The 21,694-nt window shown below is 40.7% G+C and overlaps 3 protein-coding genes across 4 annotated transcripts in view; 1 reads left to right on the top strand and 2 right to left on the bottom strand.

The window, feature by feature from the left end:
- Window positions 1–224: 224 nt before the first annotated feature.
- On the bottom strand, window positions 225–10,334 carry LOC116054778 (DENN domain-containing protein 11-like). Its single transcript, XM_035995873.1, has 10 exons — window positions 9,932–10,334; window positions 7,636–7,735; window positions 7,218–7,376; window positions 4,596–4,752; window positions 4,337–4,475; window positions 3,788–3,919; window positions 3,501–3,651; window positions 2,890–2,958; window positions 2,183–2,398; window positions 225–2,131 (listed from the first exon to the last, which is right to left on the bottom strand). Exons 1-9 carry the CDS (start codon window positions 10,332–10,334, stop codon window positions 2,203–2,205), a joined length of 1,506 nt encoding a protein of 501 aa, XP_035851766.1. The 3' UTR covers window positions 225–2,131; window positions 2,183–2,202.
- Window positions 10,335–10,750: 416 nt separating this feature from the next.
- On the top strand, window positions 10,751–18,729 carry arl1 (ADP-ribosylation factor-like 1). 2 transcript variants are annotated; one of them, XM_031306528.2, is made up of 6 exons: window positions 10,751–11,019; window positions 11,750–11,887; window positions 14,548–14,629; window positions 16,670–16,781; window positions 17,442–17,620; window positions 18,049–18,729. In XM_031306528.2, exons 1-6 carry the CDS (start codon window positions 11,016–11,018, stop codon window positions 18,077–18,079), a joined length of 546 nt encoding a protein of 181 aa, XP_031162388.1. In that variant the 5' UTR covers window positions 10,751–11,015; the 3' UTR covers window positions 18,080–18,729. The 2 variants fall into 2 exon arrangements, with proteins under 2 accessions (XP_031162388.1, XP_035851769.1); XM_035995876.1 differs by lacking the exon at window positions 10,751–11,019 and adding an exon at window positions 11,314–11,434.
- A 349-nt stretch (window positions 18,730–19,078) lies between these two features.
- Window positions 19,079–21,694, bottom strand: part of utp20 (UTP20 small subunit processome component) — a 28,850-nt gene continuing 26,234 nt past the window's right edge. Inside the window, exons 53-61 of the mRNA XM_031306493.2 lie at window positions 21,507–21,689; window positions 21,228–21,359; window positions 21,009–21,141; window positions 20,743–20,927; window positions 20,573–20,644; window positions 20,245–20,478; window positions 19,935–20,061; window positions 19,666–19,811; window positions 19,079–19,574 (exon numbers count right to left, since the gene is read on the bottom strand). Of these exons, the coding sequence (XP_031162353.1) occupies window positions 19,419–19,574; window positions 19,666–19,811; window positions 19,935–20,061; window positions 20,245–20,478; window positions 20,573–20,644; window positions 20,743–20,927; window positions 21,009–21,141; window positions 21,228–21,359; window positions 21,507–21,689 (1,368 nt within the window). The 3' untranslated portion in view covers window positions 19,079–19,418. The remainder of the gene's footprint in view (window positions 19,575–19,665; window positions 19,812–19,934; window positions 20,062–20,244; window positions 20,479–20,572; window positions 20,645–20,742; window positions 20,928–21,008; window positions 21,142–21,227; window positions 21,360–21,506; window positions 21,690–21,694) is intronic.

Here is a 21,694-nt window from a genome sequence, read left to right as displayed (position 1 = left end):
AAATACATAAGACAAAAAAAAAATAAGTGGTCAAAATGATCACTGTAAAACATCAAATGACCATTAGTCTGTTGTAGTAGTACATTAGATTTAGTTTGTGTGGCGTCACTAAAGCACCAGGTTAGCTTAGTGTGCGACATGGTTCAATCAGAAAGGAAAAAAAAACCATCCTTTTCAGAAGCAAATTAACAATATGATTGACTTTAAGTGATGTTATTTCAACAGAATGCATGTATTTTCACATTGCAGTTACTGTATGTGCCACAAACTAAACAATACCTGATCTATGGAGGTATACAGGCTGACGTTTAAATGTCCCATCAAAGGGGAAAATTGCTTAAAGCTGCATTAATTAGTCATGTTTTACATTAACAGAGACTCAAATGGATACATGGAATGTGAAAGAGGTCGCTGACAATCTTGCAGAGAATTATTGCTAATCTCTGGAGCTTTTTTAAGTCTCTTAGCTAGTGACGGACACTAGTTATGGTTTTATGAAACATTTACTCTATGGTTCAATATCACTACTCTTATTAACCGTGTTACCAGCATCAACAGACTGTTATTTTTGGCAAAAAGTTCCAATAAAGCAACTGTATGCTACCTATCCAGCGCTAAACAGACACAATGTTAGCTGCTAGCTCGTGAAGAAAGTCGAAAAGCTAGCAGCTAAAAGCTATTTTACTCAGTTGGTGAAGTCCACAGTAGAGCTAAAGAAACAGACAAAAAAAAACACACGACTCCACATGAATGCGGTTTCTTCGTGTTTGCTGGATAAGCCATTGTTTAGCTTACATGTTAAGAACTATTAAAATCTAGTAGCTGTGTAATTGCTATTGTTTAGTTCTTCTGTCCTCTAGTGGCCAACAATTGAGAAATGCAGCTAGAAGGTTCTTACCTCCTTTCCGAACAAGCAAGAATCATGTTGTTTTTTTTTATCTCACTGCTGCACTACCTCGCACCAACAGCAATACACAACATAAGATACCAACAAGTGCGACCTCTCTGTTAACGAAGTTGAAAGCATACGTGGCTATAGTGTGCTTCAAAATGTACAGAGCTTAAACGTTCTAGTATTGGGTCTCACGCAATTATCTATTCTGCAGATGGTAGCTGTTAAATCAAGTCAGTGTCTCTGAATCGAGAGAATCGCCTGAAGTTGTGAACTCGCCCCCTGAAGTCTTGATACTATAGCTGCAAGAAAGACTAAACATGGCTCTTTGTGTAACAGCTTATGCCTCTGAACTGCAGGCCCAGCTGACTGTGCCGGTGCAAATAAGCCATATGAAATAGCCTCAATGTCCACGTGGACGTCACCCTTGCCTGTTGGACAATGACATCATTAGAAAATCTGATTTGGTCTTCGCTCAGGCCAAAAATAATTGGTAACATTAAATGACAACTTGGTCATTTTGTCGCATTCAGTGCGAGTTAAACAGCAGTGCTTACAGACGTGGCTCTTGAAGACAAAAGTGGTTTGACCTACTTGTAGTGACATAAGTTAGATTTCAAGAAAGGAGGCCCTGATTTGGACATTGATGCTTAGAAATGACATGTTTGAATCCAGCACTTGATACAAGGAAAGCAACACTGGCAGAGAGGCGCACCCTATACCACACATACGCTGACACACTTTACATTTAGAAAGAAAAAAGAAAATGGGATTATTTACAGGACGGCTACCTCTCTTTTTTTCTTTCACACATCAATCCTCAGTACACATTTTGTTCACTGAAAATCTCCAAAGTCTCATTCAACTTGATGTCCAAGTACATTTCAAGCCATCTTAGTATTTATTTGATCTTATCATCATCTTGGGGTTTGGACCTGCCATCCATATCGTTCAAACACGTCTCAGTGTTGGAATACTGCAGCTGTATGCGATCCAGAGAATCACTTTTAGTCAGCCATGGGTGAGTAATCCATCTTAAGCCTCCACGAGGCTATATCAAGTAGAAGGGACCACATGACTCTTGGTTATAATACATGAGAGTTGACTGATGTTGTTGCTCTTGCCATCAGGTTGTGAGGGAGCAAAACCACGGCGAACAAAAGAAGCACACGGGGGGATATACAAAAGAAAAAAAAGTTCCAAAGACTCCAAGAAGCCAGTAGTGCAGCACTCAAAGTTTGCTCGAGGCAAATCAACCCCCCCTTTAAAACCAGCAGTGATGAAAGGCGTAAATCCACATCTGTCGTCTCTCAACTGCAGCACAGCTGCTCCGACACCAGGAGGGTGTCATAGCCATAGATCTCCAGCAGGTGGAGCAGGAAGAGCCTGTCTCCGTGGGGATCCAGACCCATGGCCCTCACACTCTCCTGGGTCAGCGTGGGATCGGGGCTCCCTGCCACCTCACTGAGGGTCTGGAAAATCCTGTTGTTCTGCTCCAGGAAAAACCTGGATCAATCAAGGTTTAGAAGTAAGTTGGTATTTTGAGATTTTGTTACGCGGTTCTTTACCCAGCTCCACAACCAAAATGTACTCAATTTTTTTTTTTTTAAACCATTTTAAACAATATCTACACAGTTGACTTTTTCCTTTTGTTTTATCCCCCTTGTCCCGTATGCTTTCCTTCAACGTCCCTATGGTTTTCATTTCATGTCACTATGCTGAACAGTAGCAGTGATAACAAGATGGGGGGAAAAAGCACAAAGAAAATCAGCACAAATCTGCCCTTGAGTGTGAGATTTAATAATTACAGTTGCTGTGAGAGGAGAAGAAAGGTCAGGCGATTCTGTCAGGCTCATTACTTCTTTGATTCCGTTTTTCTAAGCTGCCACTGTGCTGACTGTTCTCATAAAAAGATCAACTTGTGTCTGCTCTGCATACAGTGGTTAATCAGTAGTTATCACTCCACTGGCTGCTTAAATGAATCATGTTGTACTTACAAAATAAAGAGATCCTCTTCGCTGGACACACAGTCTCCATTCTCCTCCTGGGAGTATAGCAACATCTGCCTGCGCGCGTGCGCACACACACACACACACACACAGATAAACTCTTTTTCTAGCTGTTTTTTTGAAAACCTACAGGACAGAGTGTACTCAGCTCCTAAAACAGCTGGGCACTGTAGTTTTTGTCAAATGTTACTCAAACAGGAGGAAAAAGTGGATTTGTTGGGGACTTTTCAGCTGTGCATTATACACCTTTTAAGTATTTACGGTAGCAGTACGGTGTATGTGTGGTTGACTCAAAATAAACTACAGTATGTTTTCATGGTGATGAAAGAACATGTCACTAAGTACAACAGTGTGGCTCTACTGATGTGTTTTCAATAGTTTATTCACAACACTGGAGCTCTATGGCCCAGAGGAAATAGGTTTATCAAACTTTGGCTGCATAGGAATACGTTTTAGTAGACTAAATGATTTGATAGTTTTGGCCTTTTTGTGGGATTTGTTAAAAATATAGAACAACACAAGCCTTAGCCTTTAATTCACACTCTGGTAATTATCATGCAGTGTAAGCAGTAGTCCTGTCGTTAGCAGTGTTTTCCTACCTCTGTTCCGTGAGTTTGCGATATTTCTCCCTGTCTGCGGTGCTGAGGCGGAGCAGAGGCTTCAGGCCGTCCCTGCAGGTCTTTACATTCTGATTGTCTACATACGCATCATACAGATCCTTCTTCTCCTCAAAGATCTTCTCAGTAGTACCTAAGCATACAAACACAAACAGGATCTCTAGGATTTAAGATACAGGAGATGCTAATCATATTGAATATTAGACCATCTAGTCCTTTTTCAGTGTGGCTTTTCACAAATGTGAACATGTTTTCGAGCATCCACTTACATGCCACGTAGGAGAGCTCGTTCTCCAGGGCGCTGATATCGGCCACGTTAACATAGAAGAAAGGGCGGAACTCAGGCACAGCCACGCCGATCCCGGGGATGGAGATGTTTGCCAGGCAACAGCAGCAGTACACTGAGAGGGAAAAGGGGGTGGAGGGTGAAATCAGAAAAATGATGCATGAGTGTGGGAGGGAAAGAGTGTGACACAGGATGTGAATATGTGCATAACATGTGGGCTGTCCAACAGTGATACAGCTGGAGAGCAACAGCATGTACTCTGGTGTGAAATCCCCAGACTCATACAATAAATAAATTGGTAAAAGACAGTTTACTGTAGCGTAAGTGTAATGGGGTTCAGAGCTGTAAAGTATTGTGTACACTCTTAGCCAAGTAAAAACATGAAAATAATTACTTTTTTCTAAATGAAAGGAATATTTTGACATGTTGTGAAATACCTTATTTTGTTATCTTCTCTTTGTTAATCTTCTCATCTGACTCTAGGCAAGAACTCCCAAAAAAGTAAAACCTTTAAACTTCTGATAAGTCTCACCTCTGTAGCAGACCACACCCACAGGTGGAGGGGAGAAGATGAGGATGCGTCTGCGGAGGAGAGCCAGTTTCCACAGCACCATGATCTGCTCCCCAAAGAAGCGGATGAACTGGGACATGCAGCCTGCAGGGTGGGTGATCTGGTCCAGAGGTATTCAAACACAAAGGCACACAAGGTTACTGCGTCATAAAGTGTAAAAAAACAACAACAACACCAACACCAGCTGACGTAGGTGTAGATGTGGAAATGTCCTTCCTACCTTCATTTCAGGGTGCATGCTGTGGTTGATTGCAGCTCCCCAGGCATTGGCTGGACATGCAATAACAACACCATCACCACCGGGGGGCAGAAGTGCTCTCTTGTCCTCATAGAAGGCCTCCAGGGGAGAGTAGTGGCCTGGGGACTGAAGCTGGAGCCTGCAGCAGGGGACAAAAAAAAAGAAGAAATTTTTAGAATCTTTAGAAAAGTCTAAACCTTAAAATGTACATTCTTACACAAATATACAAGCAGCATTTTCTTTGCTAACTTCAGTTGACTTTTTACTTTCAGGAAAAAAATACAGTTTCAGTTACATTGATATGTCTATGTATGTCTTACAATTTTCAACAGCTTAGAGGAGCACTGTGGTGCATGAGGCCACTTATTGCTTTTTGGTATACACACCTCCATATTTCCTCCAAATATATATATATATATATATATATATATATATATATATATATATATATATATATATATTTATTTTATTTTTTTTCAAAATGACGGACAATTGTTCAGCACAGAGAGTCATTTTGATTTAAAAATGGTGATACGGTATTGTGAAACAAATGATCCATGTAATACACATTCATTTGGCCTGGAACCCCTCATTTAGAAACACTAGTCTGGACTATTTTGAAGTGCAGTGGGCTGGGTGTCAGTCTGGGAAAAATGTGCTACCAAAGTAGAGAGGAAAACCAGCTGCTCAGCATAGCTAGACCCTGAGTATGGCTGTAGAATGTAATATTTTTTTCTATTAGGCTTTGTTAATCATTCTCTAAAATAAATAATCAACACTGCATGGGTAAGTGGGTTTCTTGGCACCTGAAGCTGGTCCTCTTGCTGTTAGAGCCTCCTTAAAGTAAAGTATAGTAAATGGTATCTGATCAGGAAGGCCTCTAACTATTATGTTAATCTGTGATACATCTGTCATTATTATAGAATGAATTATTTGTTTAGCCTAAATCCCATCAAAAATTTCAAAGAGCCTACGGGGCCATCCAAATCACTTTTTAATTATATTTGATTTATAATTTTTCAATCATATCACAAACTGTTCAGTTGTTTGTTTTGTCTGACAAACAGTCAAAAACCCAGAGATAATCAATTAACAATGATATAAAACATAAAAAAATCAACTAATCCTCACATTTGAGAAACCAGCAAATGTTTGACATGTTTGCTTGATAATATCAGAAATACTGTTGAGTAAATGTCTGCCAGTCAACTAATTGAACAATTAAGTGATTATTTCAACAAAATCTGATCATTGGCCTTAAAGAGTGAATCCACCAACTAACAACACACAGTTTGTTTATGTGTCACCTACTGTACCAAGGGTTACATACACATTTTAGGTTGGATTATTATTTGCCAAGACACTTCTGCATTTATTATTCCTAGCCTTGTTAGCATCATTAGCATTTCCCTGTAAAGCTAATGAGTTCCGCTAGCTGCAAGTGCCAAGAGAGGACACATTACAGACTCAAAATCAGAAATAGAGGGAAGGCGGGAGAGAGAGAAATGGGAAAGTATCCAGAAATTCCTAAATGTCTTAACCACCTCCTGACTAACAGTGAGCCCTTTCTTTCTATAACTGCCATGGCAGTCAGCAGATGGGGAATCTGGAGCGAGCTACGTGGGGAATGATGAGTAAGGAGCATGACCGCTGCATGACTGGAGGCCAGAAGAGGCCAGGAGTGTGGAAATTGTGGAGAGGGAAGAGAGGGAGGATCAGGGAAAGCAGAGAGAAAGGGGGGGGGGGCTGGATATAGAGAGAGCAGTGTTCAAAGCGAAAGTGTGACAAAATTGTGAAAATAGGGTTTAAAGATAATGGAAGTGTACCACTGTTGAGAGGAGAGAAAACAGGAGTCGAGGAAAGTGTGAGAGTGGTCTATTTTAGATGAGGGAAAGTTGAAGAAGGGGAACTAGGCTAGGGAGAATCATAAAGCCCCACTAGCTGCCCCTGGTGGCCATATGTGAACTTACCTGTGAACTAATATTGCCATACAAAAAGCCTCTTACTAGTGGTGGTAGTAGTAGTAGTAGTAGTAGTAGTAGTAGTAGTAATGGTTGTAGTACCACGGGACAAACTCTTAGAGTGAAAAAGTGAATTACTTGAAAGAGATTTTGATAATCAATGAATCGTTTTTAAGTAATTTATCAAGCACTATATTTAGTTTTTGACTTTCAATCTCACACGTAAGGTCCTTAAAGTACTCAGAAAAAAAAGGAAATTGAAACCTCTACAATTCCATAATCTCCTGAGGAAGATCGTGTGATTTTGTCTAAAATATCAGTAAATGTTGAAAAATGTGGATCCGTCTTTCCCAAAGCCCAAGATGACGTCCTCAAATGTCTTGTTTCGTCAACAACTCAAAGATATTCAGTTTACTGTCATAATGTAGAAGATAACCTAAAACATACTCACATTTAGCAAGCTGGAATTACAGAATATTTTTCTTGATTAATCGGTTTGAGTCATTTATTGATTATCAAAATAGTTGACAACTAATGGATTCATCTTTGCAGCTATAGTTCTAAGCCTGTTGTTCAGTGAAAGTAAAAGCTCCTGCCATGTGCATAAGCAGACCACTCTGTTGAACAAACTAGCTCCTCTTACCTGACCTGGTGCTCCAGGAAGCTCATGTAGCGGTAGAGCAAGGTGTAGGAAGGAGACAGGATCCCTACCGACTTCATCCTCGCGCCCCTCTCCACTGTGCTCTCCACCGCCATGTTGGCAAAGCAGGCCAGGCCAAAGTAGCAGCCCTTCCGGAAGTAGCTGTGGATGGACGGGATGGAGGGGAGAGGGAGAGAGGGAGACAGACGAAGCCATGAGTCACGAAAAGCAAAGGCAATGCCAGATGGCTGGGCTTCTTTATTCTTTTCTTTTTCTGCCAGGCAACACTTTGTGTCATTCTGTCCTGCCAGGAGGAAGACATGGGGCTGCATCCTAATACTGAAAATGAGCTCCCTCCACTTGGTTATGTTCTTCAGGGTGTGGAAAGGTAAACAACTTCCTGTACTGTGCAAATGCTTACATGAAGTCTGTGGTGACTCGGTGGGAGCCGCTGGCGATGGCTTTGAACTCCACTCCCTCCAGGTCCATGTCTTTGGGCAGACACCACTCCAGCATGTTTCCTATTAAAGCCACATAACAGACAGAGATAACATTAAAACACACATGCAAGCAGACAAGCACTGATACAACACCAGACGGTAAATATTATCACCATTTCATTTCATGTGCACGAAACAACAGTTACACAGCCCAACTGGATTCTTTGGAATTCATTGTGTCGGCTGAGCGCTGACGCTCGAGCGCCAGCTGAGCAAATACGGTCTGATAGCAGCCGGGAGACAGAGAAGGTGACTCAGGCAGTGTGGTTTTCAATCTAATCATTAGCTCCACAGATAAGTCAGTGGAGTTTCTGCAGAAATATGAGTTCAGTCAGTCAAATTAAGCCTACAGGTCCGTATCATTAACCTGTGGCTGGACACAAAAGATGCTCTATAGTATATGACCACTGACAGCTGTTACTACCTTTAAGTATTTCACTTTAGGTATCATGCAGTGCAAAGTGCCTATCAAAACTATTTCAAAGCTATATATGTAGAGCATTAAAAGGCCACTAGAGACACAAGATGTTTTCATTATATATTTTACGACCAATTTGTGAACAAAAGCACAAAATTGGAATGCTTTGCTTTTATTTTTGATGTATCACATGGCTCTTGATGCTTGACTAAATTCTGTAAGAAATCATTAGAAATGATTTTATACTAAAATTAATCTTCTCTAATCAATCCTCTACTTGCTCAGACACTAGTTCTCTCATTTGTTTGCTTAAAAAAAAGGAACCTGTGGTGTGTCTTGATGACATTGTTGCATGTCTTTACCCCTCCTTCACTTCCCTCATTTCCTGTCACTTCTCTGCTACACTCTCTTATAAAAATAAAAAGGTACATTAATGTAAATACCACCAAAAACATTTTAAAAATGGGGAAAAACTCCACTTTTTCTGCCAGAATAACACCCTCGAAAAACAGCATGTAACAGGTAAAAACATAAGCTACACCTCCTTTTTTGTGTTTTCTGGTGGATTGCTCATTTTTAAGTAAGCAGAAGTGGAGCTTGTAAGTTGGAAAGGGGCAATGTTTCAGTGATGTCTTGCCAAAACATTGACACAACTGTCTCAAGTCTCAAATGTATCTTTCACATTTGACATGACATGACATTTGAGTGCACAAACTACTAGATATTTTAGTGTGAGCGCTGAAAATACTATGGTTGTGCAACATGTTTCACACTGTGTGATCTTTGTTGTAAACGTCTGCAAGTATGAAAACATGTAATAGTATACTGAATAAAAAGGTATGTTTTCTTCTATAGGTACACGTACTGTATAATGATGCACCACAGCCAACTGTCTTGTAATATTTCATATTTATAGATGTACCTGCTGTACATTCTGTTAACATCCTGATGTATTGCAAAACAACAATGTGTTGTGTCTTATCCTATGTGTTACCATGTGAATCCTGGCTCAGATTTCAAAGGAAATACGTGGCATCAGCTCATTGGTGGACTGAAAGACGAGGGTAACAGTATTGACTGTACAGACCAGGAATTGATCCAGCTAATCTACCTGGAGTCTTATTTTATTGGCATCAGATTGAGGCCTTTCCTGCAAAGCCACTATCAGATGGTGGTAAAGGTGGAGTAGCCTACTAATATCAGTGACCCTTTCACTGAGCAAATATTAAAACAAGCTTTGTTATTACCTGTTATAACCTCACCCTATTCTCCTGGTCTCCTGTCAACCTGACATGCTGCAACATCATAAAGCACCCAGCTCCACCCTTTCTGGGGAATCTCCTCTGTCGCAATCCAGGCAGGTTGTCTCCATCATTTTGAAACGTTACATTTTATGATTCTTAGATGAATTAGCCCTCTAGGTTAGTAACCTGATTGGTTACTTTTTCACAGGGGCTCATCCTGTCTTTAACATGCCCCTTATTAAAAATGTATAGGCCTGCTCTGCAGAAAGGACCAGCTAATTGATTTTTCTCACAGAACTCATCCTGACATCTTGACATGTCTATTATGTAGTTAGGCTAACAGATGGCTTTTAATCATGTCTCTAAACTTATGGCCAGGTCAAAAAAAGCCACACCTGTAGGAGAAGGGCGTCAGACACAGGAATGGCTTGCATTAGACGAAGAAGGCTTCATCTATTTTCTATATTCCTGTCTATAAACATGATGCTTTCCCTTCATTTGGTCTGTTGTTTAATATAGCAATGATAATTCCATGTAGAATATTTGATGTCCCACCTGATCTGGTATTAAATGTAACCACAAAGACCGACACAATCTGGTCCTTTTCCTCCCATTTCACCATCCTGTCCTCTAGCGACACCTCCCCCGATCCTGAATCCGAGAGATGCTCCTCGTAGTCGGGATGCAGGGCTTCATTCTTGCCCAGCGGGGTGTTGGAGGTCGCGGGTGGGGCGCTGCAGCCGTCGGCGTTGGAGACGGACCTGCTGGGAGTGGGACCCCCTGGACCGCTGCTCCACCCAAGCCCCGGCGCGGAGCATCCTGACGAGGCACGGCTGTTGCAGGGGCTCGCCACTCGGTCCTTGGAGTGTGCTGCAGCCGGTGCCGCTCCACCAGGCTTCTCCGCGGACGGAACCTCCTCCCAGTCCAGCAGAGGTGCTCGGTCCGACCGCTCCACCATCCTGTCGGCGGTCCCGCCTCGTCAGTCTCACAGCGGATTGTAAATGATGTTTCAGCCGACAAGCACCAAGGTCCATCCGTTGATAATTACAGCTCAGAGCAATTCCCGCATTGCAAAGTTATTCTGAACTGTTCAGCACGGTCGCATTTTGCATCAAATTAATGTTACGTGTAACAGCTTTCACATCTATCCTTATAATCTTTCTTGTCTGAGGTGATCATAAATGTGATGCTGTTGGGAGAGGGCAACTCCTTCGTCTAATGTGAGTTGCATTCAAAACAATCCACCAGAAGTGTCACATTGCCTTGACTAACAACAGCTATTGAACATCTGGGAACACGACACCGTTGTGGCTTCTTGAATGCACCCTGTACTACAGCGTCGGGATGAATCTTCTGTTCACAAGCAGCACTTTCAATGAAAAGATTTATGTTTATTACTTGTATATAAAATCTAAAAGACTATTAATGTGTCAACTATATTGTTGACACTTTTAAACTTGCACTATTAATTGCTTTTAGTCAATTTTACAGTTAAGCATGGCATTTTGAATGTAGCGAAAGTTGCGAATCAAAATCGAAGCGAGAGTTGGTGATAGTTCAGCGACACGTCAACCACACGGAAGAAGGTGTCTGCCTCAGCTGCCACTGTATTGCTGATTAGCACCGTCGTCTTATCGAAATGGGTGAGTATTTTAAATATTGGTCGATAAAAGATGTGTTTGTCCTGAGTGCCTAACCTATATGCGTATCAATAATTAGATACCCTGTTATGTATCTGCCTGCCTCATTTAACGCGCAGTGCGACTGTTGCTAGCTAGCTAGCTAGCGTTAGTTTGCTGTTGACTGTGAATAACGTATGTTTTTCACCCATGGTGTTTTGGTGTGGAAAGCTCCTAAACGTCTTGTTTCTAAGCTATTTAGGCTAGCTGTTTTATAATATCTACATATTGGCTTCAAGTACATAAGAGAAAAAGCACGACAACCTGCAGTCTTCAATTAATTCAGTCAAGCTGAAGCTAAGCTAACCTCAGCTAACTTGCTCAACCACCTGAGTGACAGAGAAAGGCCACTGTCATGCAAATCAGGGAAAGAACTAGGGTAGGTTTGAAATGGTTCCACGTGTAGAAAAGCTCACTCGTTTATGTTTAACTTTCATGTCTTTTACATTTCATTCAGTTTCTGTAATAGTTTCTGATTTACTATTGATTAACTATTTTATTTTATATAATTAGTGGTAAGTTTAGTGGTAAGCAAAGTCAAAACTATGAAAAATGCCCATCATTATTTAGCAGTGATGTGTTAACACCCAACAAATTCAAAGTATTGAATTCATAATGAGGACGAGGCAAGCAAATGTTTTCTGTTTTTCTACTTATTCAGCACTAATGTTCCCCCCGTGTGTCCATTCTTCAGGTGGTTTCTTCTCTAGTCTCTTCTCGGGCCTGTTCGGCACCAGGGAGATGAGGATTCTGATCCTGGGTTTGGACGGTGCAGGAAAAACCACTATTCTATACCGGCTGCAGGTTGGAGAGGTGGTCACCACAATCCCCAGTATGTACTGGTTTGCTCTATTTCCATACATATTTATTGTCTGGTCCTCCTTACAACAACATCCTAAGAGATTCATATCAGTTAAACTCTGTTCATCAGATGCACTATTTTTTAGCAAAATGGTATGAGAACAGCCTGTTTATGTACAGTAATAAGATTATGACTGGCATTGACCAGTAATCCTGCAGGCAAATGCTTCTGCATGCAGAGGCTTGGTAAACAAAGGCAACCCGTCTAGTCAACATTCTTCTTTGACACACGAGTGCTTTGACTAGAGAGCAAATAAAAAAACAAAACAAGTTTCACTGGTTTCAATTACATTAATTACAGCTGATAGAGTATGTACTGATGTTAGGGGGGGACAGCTGTGATACCAGGAGAAAAAACAGTTTGATTAAAAGGCCATCAGAATAAAACCTCCATAAAATGAATCAAAGGGGATAGGATAGGGGGAAGCAGCACCCGCGAACCAGTAGGGCTGGGTGCAGAATTCAATACTTTTTTAGGCACCGACCGAATTGTCTCTAAAGTATCGAAAAATGCCTCGTCATTCAATACCACATTTTAATACCTCAGCGTCAGTGAGCCAGTAAGCATGCAGCATGCTCCTACCAAGATCTAGGGTGTAGACGTAGTAGGAGCTGAGAAATAAATACTAAGATTTGTGCTGTAATGTGTAATGTTGTAATTCATTTTTATTTTATAAAATTGTTATCGAAAAAAGTATTGTTTAGGAACCGGTATTGAAGTAACGGTATTGGTATCGAACATTTTTTAACGATACCCAGCCCTATGAACCGGGCTGCAATGTAATCCTAAAGGGCAAATATGCATCGTCCATTTTTTCAACTAAAAGGGCTGTTTTTTCCATTGACAGGCTCAGGTTGTTATTCTAAGTGCCTGACAACATAATGGAAAGGATCCCTACAGAGAGACCTTTTTTAAAGAGTAAAATCCTCTTTGTTTAACCAGAAATGGCTCTGAAATCGCTATTGCTAAACCCACCAGACTCCATTTAACAACAATACCGACTGTCGGCGTGTGTTAGGATAATTATTTATCAAAGAATGGACAAAATCACTGGAGTTCTCTCAAAGTTCGTTTTTACTTGCAAGTAGAGTCAGTTTTACAGCACCTTAGCGCAAGTACAGAAAAATGACTGAAGAGTGTTCACAACAGTGTCTTTTTAAAGGAGTTGGGAGTCAAGTTAGTTATTCGGTTCATGCATTCAGTAGCTTTTCTTCTGTCAGGCCCGGCATCTCCTCCACATTATGCGCTCTGCCCTCAGGGATGCATCCTGTGCTCCTTTCAAGGTCACTCAGCTTTCATGATTAACACATGAAAGACAGAAATACTAAAACAGCAGTTTGAATGCAAATGGTTTAACAAAGAAACTGAAGCAAAACCATTCTAAGCAACAACGTGTATAGAGACAACATATTTTCACACATTAATCGGTAAACTGTGTTTATTTAAACCAAAACTAGAGTTGTGATTGTTGGAAAAGTGGAAAGATGACCATAAATGGCTTTTTATTGTTTGTTTTTTTTGTGTCCGTCAACTTTGAAAGAAGTGTATTTTACGATGTTGAGTCTGGTGGCTTTAGCAATAGCAATTTCACGGATCTTTTTATGTTTATAAAAAAGGATCTTACTCTTAAACAGAAAAGTTGACCTCCTTAGAAATCTTTTCCATAATGTTGTCAGACACTAATCTGAGCCTGACTGCCGACTGCAGTGATCTTGCTTAATTACTGGACCAATGTAGGTTGAAAAATCCCCAAAGCTACCCGTTAAGGTATTCTATTCATCTATGGACAGGTTTGCAAACAAAACTCAGGGTGGAGTAACTATGATTAGTACTTCTACCATGACAGCACAAACTCTGCTTACACACGTCACGTCACTGTGGTTTGTTGATTTGAGGATCTTTGTGGAGCACCACATATTTAGAATAAAGACAGAATACTATAGATAGTAGGTTTTATAATTAAAGGAACCCTGACCATTTAGTTGTAGTGGTCTAACTAATTTGAATCAAATATGCTACAATCTCATGTCAGAGGGATATGGTGCGTTCCATTTACCTCGGAAGCCGGAGCTGGGTATGACATCACACCAGAGTTGACTGCGTTCCATTTAACAAGTGGGAATTCACAGAGGGGTTAGCCATTGTTAGCATACCAGTCGATAGCAGCGCATTACGCTATTTTTGTGCGTACAGAACAGCGTAACAGCATGTTCACAGATAGAAGTTTGACCATACCGTGTGTAAGACTATATTAGGGAGACACAAATAGGACAGAAGTGCTAATAACTGTATGCTACTAACAGTTCTCACTACTGTTGATGTACAGAGAAGCCATGTTGGATTTTGAGCTTGGGGTACTGTGAGGTTGTCCAACTTTGAACTCTGAAATTCCAACTTCCGATTACAAATGGAACGCACTAAAAGATTTCATAAGACTTACCAAGTACAAAACAGCATCATTATTATCCTGCTCCTGCCCTTCCCTCACGTTAGTGTTTACTGCAGTGCATATCATAATCACAATTTTCAGCAAAACATTCACACTGCACATCCAGATAAGACGGTGGTAATAATAATCAGGCTCACATTCTCTGCCCTGACTGTACCTAATTGGGTTTCTCTCCACACAGCAATCGGCTTCAACGTCGAGACAGTCACATACAGAAATCTGAAGTTCCAGGTGTGGGATCTGGGAGGACAGACGAGTATCAGGTAGTTTTTTTTTTTTTTTTTTTTTTTTTAAATACATTTTATTTCTCATTTCAATTATCAATTACAATCACTTACAATAAAAGCCAGATAGGTTACATACAATACAATGTCCGAGAGCAAAAACAAACGCATTACATAAAATATATACACTTAAAGAATCTATATACACAAAAAAGTTTCTGATATCTAATCGGATGATAAATAAATAAATATAGAACAGAAAGGTTGTTAGGCATACATTAAATTGTAAACAGAAATAATCGATTATGGCCCGGCCGATTATCGATGCAGCATCGTCCATGTCCACGATTCGATGCATCAATTATTTGATTAATTTCAACACCTCTAATTATAACAGGATACACAATCACTCTATTAGTGTATAACTTCATTTCACAACAATATTAAATAAAAGATAAATAACTGATATAGTGTTAAGGAAGCTCATCAAATACATTCTTATAACAATTTATAAATGTATTGCTTTTTTATTATTTATCAAAAGAAGTGACTTAAATTCCACTAAAAGAGGGAATGGGGGTTGAGAACCTAAGAATCTTTTCTTCTGGATGAAAAATTCTCCTAGTAAAATAAAGTTAACCACATGAATTAGAGATGTATCCTTACTATTGTCAGAGTAACATTACATCCTTTAAAGTGAAACAATTTAAATCAGACCAAAATTCTTTTACTTTGTTAAAAATACAAAATGTACGAGGTAAAAGCCGTGTTTGTTTCCAGTTTATATCTTCCAAATGTGAATTCCAGTAAGACTTACCTCTTGGAATAATTTAGTTTTTACAATTATCATGTAATTCAGTACCATTCAAAGATGATGTAGGTTAATACTATGATGTAGTTACTTCATTAAAACAAACATGACTCTTAACCAGATGGATCAAACCTGAAGGAATGGCTTTAGTTAAGACTGCTGATGAAACTTTTGATAAAACAGGAAGTCTGTTTGGTAGGTAATTACATATCAAACCAAAAGAGAAACCACCACTTTAATCAAAAATGTGGTTAGGGATGAAGAATCCTATAGAATTGGGGTTTGCCAGGCATCTTTTAAGCCAGTTAATTTAAAAAGCATTAACCGTATCAATACAATTTAAAGCTTCAAGACCACCTTCCTTTCTGCTGTTTAGATAGTACATTTCTTTTAAGTTTGTGAGTTTTACTTTCCCAAATAAAATCAAGGTATAACTTATTAATATCATTGGTGGTGGAATCCTTAACAAAAAGAGAAAGTGAAGGGTAAACAAAACGAGACAGGCCTTCAGTTTTTGATAAAAGTACTCTCCCATGCAATGTTAAGTCCTTAGGTTGTACGGTGGCTGTGCTGTGCTGCGGAGCTTCCTGTAGGCCTAACATTGTTTTACTGGTAAACAAAGAGAAACAATAAGGATAAATAAGGATGTTTCAGTGTATAATTTAATTTAATTTGCTTAAACCTACAAAGTTTTCATATTAAGTTGATATGGCAAACAGTTGTCTATACATTCAGCAGTTTTATTTTGAAGTTGTGTTTCAACCTGATGAATGGAAGTCCAATATTTACTCTGTTTTTGCCTTTTTGTCTTCATTCTTGCATCTTGTTTAGTCGCTCTTTGATGTAGGGCTGCTCGATTATGGACATAACATAATCATAAGTATTTTGGTCAATATTGAAATCATGATTATTTAACACGATTACTCGTTGACTTTTGGAAAGATGTTGCATTTATTGAACCTAAAAAACAGTGAAACAATTACACAAATCAACAGTGAAAACACCTTAAACTGTGAAATTTCCCTTAATACTTTTCCCGTTTCAACTTTTTTTTTCTCCATTTAGAACAAAAGACAAAATAAGAGTTTACATGCAAAACGTAATGTGCAAAATTATTGAGCGCTTACATTGTTTTTGTGATCACTAGGAGCTGAAATGACATTGCGATCAAAATGTGATTAATTGCATGGACCTCCTCTTCTAACTCTCCATCCTCCTCTCTGTCTCTGCTTCCATCTGCCCACCGTGCTCTTCCCTCTGCTCGACAGGCCCTACTGGCGGTGTTACTACTCCAACACAGATGCGGTCATCTACGTGGTTGACAGCAGCGACCGCGACAGGATGGGCATCTCAAAGTCTGAGTTGGTGGCCATGTTGGAGGTAAGCGGGCTCATCCTCAACTACTGGATAGATTTTTATGACATTGAATGTCTGCAGAGGATCAATCCTAGTCATTTTCCCTCTACTGCCACCATGAGGTCACACTATACATTTGTCCAACACTGCTTCTTGACATATTGTGGAAAGTAATTGTTAAATTTCCATAAGAATTGGTGTGGGTTGCTGTAAACAAGTCATTTTAATCCTATAAAAAACTTTGTTGAAATTGAAATACTACTGAATTTAAGAAGATTTTTTTTTCATTCAGGTTAACCAACCAGGTTGTCCAATATAAAAAATAAAAAAAAAGTGATGTTCAAATTTAATTAGTCAAATTCTGAACTAAACCTTAAATTGGGTAAAAAAAATCTGGTTGCTCTAATTGGTCAAATCCAGATTACAACATTGACAATGAAAAATAAAAATTGAGCTTCTGGGACACCATGGTTTTGAAGTGCACCTGTTAAAATGACCTTGTGGAAATTTCATCACGTATTTAGACGGATGTTTTTTTGTAGTGAAATATTTCAAAGCTATAAATTCAGTAGTTTCAGTAAGAGTGGTTACATTTCAAGTATTTAGTTGCTGGTTTCGACTTCCACTACACAGGCTCATCTCTGGCTCCCTCTGCTTTTTTTTTTTACCTTGTGTTTTATTCAGGAGGAAGAGCTGAAGAAGGCTATCCTGGTGGTATTTGCAAACAAACAGGACATGGACCAGGCAATGACTCCCACTGAGGTGGCCAACTCTCTGGGCCTTCCTGCCCTCAAAGACAGAAAATGGCAGATCTTCAAGACCTCGGCCACAAAGGGCACAGGCCTGGATGAGGCAATGGAATGGTAGGCTTTCACCATACTTAACTATATATAGAAATGTAAATAAATAATTTTAAAACGCATACTATGTAACCTTTCCCTCTTCGGTCCCCCTACAGGTTGTCTCATTGGAATTACAGCTTGCGCGGCTGTAGTTACAATGAGAACATGTAGGGGGACCGAAGAGGGAAAAGTTACATAGTATACCTTTTTAAAATAGGTGTACAGTAGGAAAAACTGAACATCCTCTTTGATAGCTGAAATAAAGTGTGATGATTTTATCCAGAACTACATTTGTACTTGTCAAAAGCTCCCAGTCAGAGGTGAGCACGGCAGCCATTTTAAAGCAATAGACTACATTACTCGTTCTCTTCAGTATTGGTTCATATTGCACAACATGTTTTCTGTTCATTGTTTGCCATGGCTGAATTATATTTGCTCTGTCTTCGTAGGCTGGTGGATTCCCTGAAGAGTCGGCAGTAAAGGCTCCCACCCATTCTGTATATACTCCTGACCTTTGACCCCTCTGTATGAAGCCTTGTGACCCTTCTCCACAACCCACTGGACCAGTGATTGCACTCCTCCCCACCTCCAACCCAACAGAAGCCTTGGCCAAGCCCTCCCAATGCCTTTCACGCCTGGGACTTACAAGAGAAGGCTGCAGTAACATCTGGTGGCCCGAGGAAGTGAAGGTTTTAGAGAGCATGTATGACTGAGCGATGGACAAGTTAGTAACTACATTTTTGTGTTTTGGAAATGCAAAAAAAAAGACATCTGTGAACTGACGTGCTAAATGTTGCTAATTTTACGATTCCATTTGTTAAGTGTCGACACTAAAACAAGTTATCATGAGCTAAGAGTAATCTATAAATAAGGCTCTGTGAAAATGCTGTCCACTCTAACATCTCTTCGCTGAACAATGCATGTTAGCTTTCTCTTCTCAGAGGGGTTAAGTAGTTTGCATGTAGTAAAGTCAGCAGGATGCAGTGTTTTCCCTTATAGGCAAACACATTAAAAATTCCAGTCCTGCTCCTAAACTAAGCAAACAGACGGGGACACATTATCACTGAGAAGCAGCTACCTGATTGCACGAAATGTTCAGATTTATTTTTGAAAATTCAGCCTCAATTAGTGAAAAAAAAAGTACTAAACCTCCTCTGGCCAAGTGTTACTGCAGCCTGGGCTGTTTTTGTACTATATAGTTAGGTAGATACAATGTCATGGATTTATATTGTTATTTTCCTCCTGTTATTTAAAAGATAATTTAGTAGTTGAAGCCTTTTTCCATCGAAACCCTTGAGTGCAGCTTTGGCATATTAGTCATTTAGTTACTGAACACTAACTGTATGCTCAAAGTTTTATGGTTGCATATTTATATCTGCTTGTACAGTGAAAATGATTCTCAGTAAAGATTGATATCAATGATTGTACCATTTTGTGTTAAGGCCATTTGATTTTCAAAATTGTGATACCAGAAGATAGATTGGTAAAAATGTTTCTTTTTTACTTACAAAAAGTTGTACATTTAATTTCACAGGATATACATCTGAGGACAATTCAATACATTCACAGCAGGAAAATAAAAAATAGAGTTCATAGGAATTGATGTCATTAGCGAAGTTATACAGAGAAATCCTGCTGTTACATGATTTCTAATTCCTTTTACAGGCTGTTGGATACCTAACAGAAGAGATGGATTAGATTATCCTTTTGCATGGTTAGTTGGGGTTTTCACAACATATTGAGTAGAGTCATTGTGCAACAGCATGAAGTGAGACTGGAATCTGCAGCTAGTTAGCCCACAAGATGTCTAGCTAATGACTCACTGCACCATGGCCAGGTCTTTGAGCGCGTGGCTCCGGTGCTTCTTGGCTTTATATCCGGGCCGAAGGAACTCTATCTTCCTCTTCTTTGCTTCGATTTTGTTCTTGTGCTTCTTGAGTTTCTTCTTGGCTGCGATCTCTGGGTTAGCCACCGCCTGGGAAAACAGGAGACGTGAATTGATTGCTAGGAATTAAGTTCTTGCTTTTGTGTGTTTGTGAATGGGCTTTGGCGTCCATCATACATACCTGCATGGCTCTGTGTCGTTTGCGTGTCGCTCGTCTCTGTGAAAACTCCTTCTGGACAGCAGAGAAGGCCAGAGAGAATCTCTCCAGCCCCACGTGTCTCTTCAGCAGCTCTATCAGCTCCTGTGCCAGGTTCTTCAGGGTGGGATCTGGACATAGACAGAGGGAGGGGTTCAGAGGAATCGCTAGCAATTTTTGTAGGAAGTCTGAGGTTTATTTTACTTGACAAATTAGACCAAGTTTTTTTTACATTAAACATTAAAAGCGGTTACCTTGGTCAGCATAGGTGCTGTCCAGCTCCCTGTATAGAGGAGTGATGATAGTGGCCAGATAGGGGCCGAGCCGCTCCTTCCCCAGGTCCATGGCTATCGCGCCCAGGAACTTAAACACACACGTTCTCTGTGGGAGAGAGTAGAGGCAAAGAAAATTCAGTTATATTACAGTACGGTTTATGGCGCCCTGAAATTCGATAAAGACTACTAAGTTTAGTAAGTCAAGGCTCTTTGGTTTCTGGTCATTGGAGGAAATGTGTGAAGTTAACCAGAGACGGAGACATTATAAACTCCCAGCTTCTATGTGTACCTTCAGGGGAACTTTGGGAGTGTATGCTGCCTCTCTCTTGGCCATCAGCGACAGCTTCTTCATCAACCACAGCAGGGAGGGAGGCCGATCATCCTTGTCATCCTCCTCTTCTTCTTCCTCCTCCTCCTCTCCGTTCTCCCTCTCCTCCTTCACTTCTTCCTGAGGAGGCGTGATGTCAGACTCGGGGGAAACGAGGTATATCACCTTGCCGACGAACAGCAGGTTCTTGATCACCTGTGGGCGGAGCGGAACATTCCGGTCAATTACATTTAATGTGTGATTTGAATTTAGCTTAGACAGAAATGTGTTTTAGATGGTGTTTAGGCACCTGCTCTCCTGACGCCGTGTCTAGGAACTTGGACTGTAGCTGATGGCAGAAAGATAACGCCAACTCTCTCATCTAAATGTCAAAGAAGGCAGAAATAAATTAAAAAATTTGTTCAAACAATTAAAGTCAAATGCAGAAAATAGATCACAGCTGGAAAAGCGAGTCCTAACCCTCTTGTCCAGTCTGCTGGTGATGAAGGCTGTGGCTGGTGACAGTGGGGAAGCATCCACTTCCTCTCCTCTCCAGAGAGCAACCAGCTGCTCTGCCTGATGGGCTGCAAACAGCTGACCAAAAAGCTGTGAGGCAGTCAGCCACACCCAGCAGTGAGGGTACCGCAGGTGGGCTTCGATGTGACCTGTAGGAGAACAAAAACCTGAGTGTGTTTGGAAATGTGCACGTGTAAGCAATAGCGAGGTGGTGTGTGTCGGTTCTTTACCCCAGATACGACTGAGTGTGTCGCGAGGCTTGCTGAGCTCCAGCAGGCCGCAGTGTTGGCTCAGTTTGGTGAGGAGAGTCAGAAAACTGAACAACAGCCTGTCTGCTCCTCTCTCATCCTGCTCCTGCTCGATCTGAAAGACACACAAGAGTTAGGATGCTTCCTTTTCCGCGGGTTTTAAACTTCTAGGCCAAAGGTGGTGTGAATGTGTCGCCTCACATCTTCGTAGTTGTCAGGGTTTATCTCTTTCTCCAGCAGAGGCAGCAGGTCGTCCATGCGACGGGCAAACCTCTCCTCCTCCACCTCCACGAACAGACCGCAAACCTGAGCCCCGAGACGCCGCAGGCTGGCCTGGGAGGGCAGGTTAGAGGTTTAGATTAGATCCTATTCAGAATGATTAGTGGCCACAAGAACTGTAAAGCACACGAACATGTTACAAATATAAAAAAAAAATACTATAAACTTTCTTGTTAAAATTACAAAAGAGTGTATGTGTACCTTCTCTGCATTCAGCCAAGTGTTGACAAGGGAGAACAGGGTGTTCTGGTTATTTAAGTCCAGCTGGGTCAGCAGGGTCTTGATGGCCATGGCGGCCATCTTCTTACAGCGCACTGAGTCATCGTTGACCACGACCAGGGCCAGCGGGGCGAAGAACAGGCCGCTGTGCTGCAGCAGCAGTTTCTGAG

Source organism: Sander lucioperca, chromosome 20 (genome assembly GCF_008315115.2).
Source record: "Sander lucioperca isolate FBNREF2018 chromosome 20, SLUC_FBN_1.2, whole genome shotgun sequence".
NCBI lineage: Eukaryota > Metazoa > Chordata > Actinopteri > Perciformes > Percidae > Sander > Sander lucioperca.
Note: the sequence above shows the minus strand (reverse complement) of the source record. Positions and strands in the feature narration are given on the sequence as shown.